This window comes from Pundamilia nyererei, unplaced genomic scaffold, assembly GCF_000239375.1.
Source record: "Pundamilia nyererei isolate P.nyererei 1_Seehausen unplaced genomic scaffold, PunNye1.0 scaffold00072, whole genome shotgun sequence".
NCBI classification, from domain to species: Eukaryota; Metazoa; Chordata; class Actinopteri; order Cichliformes; family Cichlidae; genus Pundamilia; species Pundamilia nyererei.
In genome coordinates this window covers 2137600-2141196 of record NW_005187473.1, presented here as the reverse complement: position 1 = coordinate 2141196, position 3597 = coordinate 2137600, and the positions used below count along the sequence as shown (strand labels likewise).

At 42.6% G+C, this 3597-nt stretch overlaps 1 protein-coding gene across 4 annotated transcripts in view; it reads right to left on the bottom strand.

Moving 5' to 3' along the window:
- Positions 1-3597, bottom strand: part of ddah1 (dimethylarginine dimethylaminohydrolase 1) — an 86162-nt gene that overhangs the window by 22645 nt on the left and 59920 nt on the right. For all 4 annotated transcript variants that reach the window (XM_005736967.1, XM_005736970.2, XM_005736969.1 and 1 more), the window contains exon 4: positions 689-762. In XM_005736967.1, coding sequence (XP_005737024.1) covers positions 689-762 — 74 coding nt within the window. The remainder of the gene's footprint in view (positions 1-688; positions 763-3597) is intronic.

Sequence of the window (3597 nt, the reverse complement as noted above, 5' to 3'; positions counted from 1 at the left end):
CTCTGCACTTCCTCTCTGTACGCTGACTCGTCGTTCTTGCTAATGAGACCCACCACGGTCGTGTCATCAGCGAACTTAATGATGTGACTTGAACTGTGTGTTGCTACACAGTCATGAGTCAGCAGTGTGAACAGCAGAGGACTGAGCGCACAGCCTTGTGGGGCCCCAGTGCTCAGTGTGGTGGTGCTGGAGGTGCAGTTCCCGATCCGTACTGACTGAGGCCTTCCGGTCAGGAATATATTTAGGAAATATATTTGAGATACTACTTTTACTTCTTATGTAATGGATCAGTTGTGAACTTTTCCAGTGACAAGCCTTTACTTTTACTTGAAACAATGGATTGAATTAGAATTGTGACTACAGCTTCCCTCACCTACACAGAACATTTGATGCTTTTCAGCCTATTATCTTTAGGTACAATTCATCCTCAGCCACTTCCCTTCTTTCCCGATCATTTGTAGTTGAACAAATGTTGAGCATTCGGGATCTTAAACATTATTCCTGACACTTTGTTTCAGTCCATGACAAAGACTTTTTAAACAAAAAGAGACTTCTATCTTCTTCAGTGGCCACACGTTACAAGCTAAAGAACCAACAGCAGCACAAACAAACAAGTGTAGCCCACATTCACCAACTTATTTGCATTTCCATGCAAGAATGCAGGCACTACTTTGCTACATAAATTCACCTTAAATGCATCTGCTAAGATCTCTGCTCCTCTCTGATTGGTCCGTTTGGAAAGTCCCACGAAGAACTCTCGACCTGTAGAGAGAATCTTTTAAGTATGTGAACAGAAAACCAGCAATACAGCAAGCATGAGAAGCTACAGTAGCAGAATACTCCAGACAGCACACCGTGTACTTTATGCATGCCTGCGAAGGGGGGCCAACTGTGGTTAGTATGGTGGCACATAGGCAGAAAGCCTTGAATGCCTGGCGAGGTATTGAGCAGCACACTGAGCTAAGGGATGGGCTCCTAATGTTGCTGCTGAGCCTTTACACTATAAGCCATTAGCACATGCCTTGCCAACAGGAAATGTTTCTAGCTCTGCCATGTGAAACCAATTTCAGCTGGAAGGAACAACAGCACAGAGCCAGTGTCTAGAAACCCAATTAACTGTACTGTGCATTTTCCTAGTGGTCTGTGAAGCGGAGAAGATACTGACCCACATTTTAACTCACGACTGTAAGTGAACATACAGAAAATCGAATAAAAGACCACCATGCTCTTGCTTGCACCGTGGTCTTACTGTGCAGAATGGCACATGACGGTTTTGTTTGTCGGTGGGATGTACAGCTAGGTTCACTGAGGCACCGGGTCATCGAGGTCACATGGAGGAATGCCTGTGTGGAGGATCTCAAAGCACAGATGCATATTTACAGACACGCAACTGTCTGCTCACAGAGTATGAACTAGAGGCTACCCTCTGCCCTTTCACTACATTTCTAACAAGTAGAGTCCTCATACAACCTAAACACAGCAAATCACCAAGTTCTATGTGTTGTTAGTATGCCTGTGAAGGTTCAAAGTCATCCAGGTCATCATAGTAGAAGATACTGAAGGTCTGGAACTGAAGGACCTTAGAACTGAAGAAGCTTCTCGGATGAGAGGTGAAACATCTTCAAGCAACTTAAAGAAGTCCAGGCACTTTTCTTTCCAAGCTCCTTAGACTATGTGTTGTTAGCTACAGAGTTTCTCCTCATCCCTTAAGATATTTATTCCAACAGTCATGACTTCAAATTTGCATGATATGAGACATTTCATGCTTTCAAAGACTTTGTTTTAAATATAAAGATAAAGGCCTCACTGTCAAATTTGTGTTTGTAATTATTTTAAACACTTTTTAAGTACTTAATTGCACCGTATACAAAAATGTAGGTGGCCTTAAAAAGGTAACTTAAACAAAATGGTGAATGGCTGAAAAGCATGTCCAGCATGTAAAAGGCACTATTTGTTTCCAGATGATAGCATTATACTATATTTCTGGAAACAAAAGGATCACATGACTCCTCTTTACCTCTCTCTGTGACACAACAGGTTGGTCTCTGGTCATACACATTAATCTGTAGCAAAACAGCCATTCCTGAACCTCGATGAATTCAAACCACAAACTAAGGACTTGTGTTTCTTTGTGAAGTTTTTTTTTTAACCTGTACAGGTCTAAGTAAAAAAGTAACTTCCTCAAACTGCTCAGTGAACCATTTGACTGCATGACCCCCAGTTATTTAAAATGCAATTCATGAATGAACTGCAAGAGATTAAATATCAGGATGCTGATATTTACAGTGGATGAAATAAGTATTAGATCTCCTGCTGAATTTGTACATTTATAGTCGCAGACTGGAGAAACCAGTTGGCAAGCACAGCATTAAGATGTTTCCACCAGGTGTGCACACATCTCAGAAGAGATTTTGGGCCGCTCGTCTTTACAAAAACTCTCTAAATCTTTTAGGTTTCTTGGCCGCAGCTTGGCAATTTAAAGCTTCAGCTCTCTCCACAGATTTCCAATAGGATTGGGATTCTTTAGATCATATTCACTATTTCTCTTCCCTTAAGTATAGCGGGAGCACGTAGTTTTTCTCTGAATTGTTTAGATGTTCACTCACAAACTTAAGATGAGCCTGTACATGTGCCTCCTTGAGCAGGGGGAGCACTACAAGATTTCAGTCCATGTGCATAAAAGTGTTTAGATATTGTTAAGGGTTCAAATATTGAGGAGGGATAAAGGAGGAATTCCAAAATAACAACAATGATCCGGCCGGGTGGAGTCAAACGATGATTTTAATGAACACACGCAGCGTGGGGAGATGCACACTGCAAAACATCAGCTGTAGATCTCCGCCCAAAAAGACACTTCAGATTGCTTTTGATTCATCAGGGTTAACGCCCCCTCATGCGTCACCAGATACAATACATGCATACGTCAAATCAAAACCACAAGGACTTTTAACACAGTTTGAAAAGAACATTGTCTCCGTCTCCACGGCAGGTGCTTCCTGTCCATCTTCTGACTCTCGCTTCTCCAAAACCTCGGGCCATGCTCTGCAACAAACTAGCAATTCTGCACGCACAAAAATGCAGTTGCAAGCAAATATATCTGAACTCTCACCTAGAACATAAGCCTACCTACAGTGTGTGCAGGTGTATGTGTGTATGTGTGTGTGTGGCTCGACCTCACACAAACTTTGTCTTATGAGAAGAGAGGCCAATTCTCATGTGCATAATAACCAGTGTTGGGACTAACGCGTTATTAAGTAACGCGTTACAGTAACTACGTTATTATTGTGGTAACGAGCACGGTAACTAGTTATTATGCCAAAATCAGGAACGCGTTACTCGTTACTGGGATTTAGATAGGGTCGTTACTCGTTACTTCGTGTGGTGGCATTGCGGAGCTTCCACAGATTCAGCAACATTAGCAAGTGGAGGAGGGCAGCAGGTGGATGAAGGAAAGGGGACGCAGAAGGAAAAGAGACCCGAGGCGGCCGCCGGTCCAAGTGTGAACTGAACTTCAGGTAAGAAGTTATGACCTGCAGTCTCTCTGGGCCAGATATGAACCAAGTTTAGGTGGAGTTTATTTTCGTTATTCTGACTTTT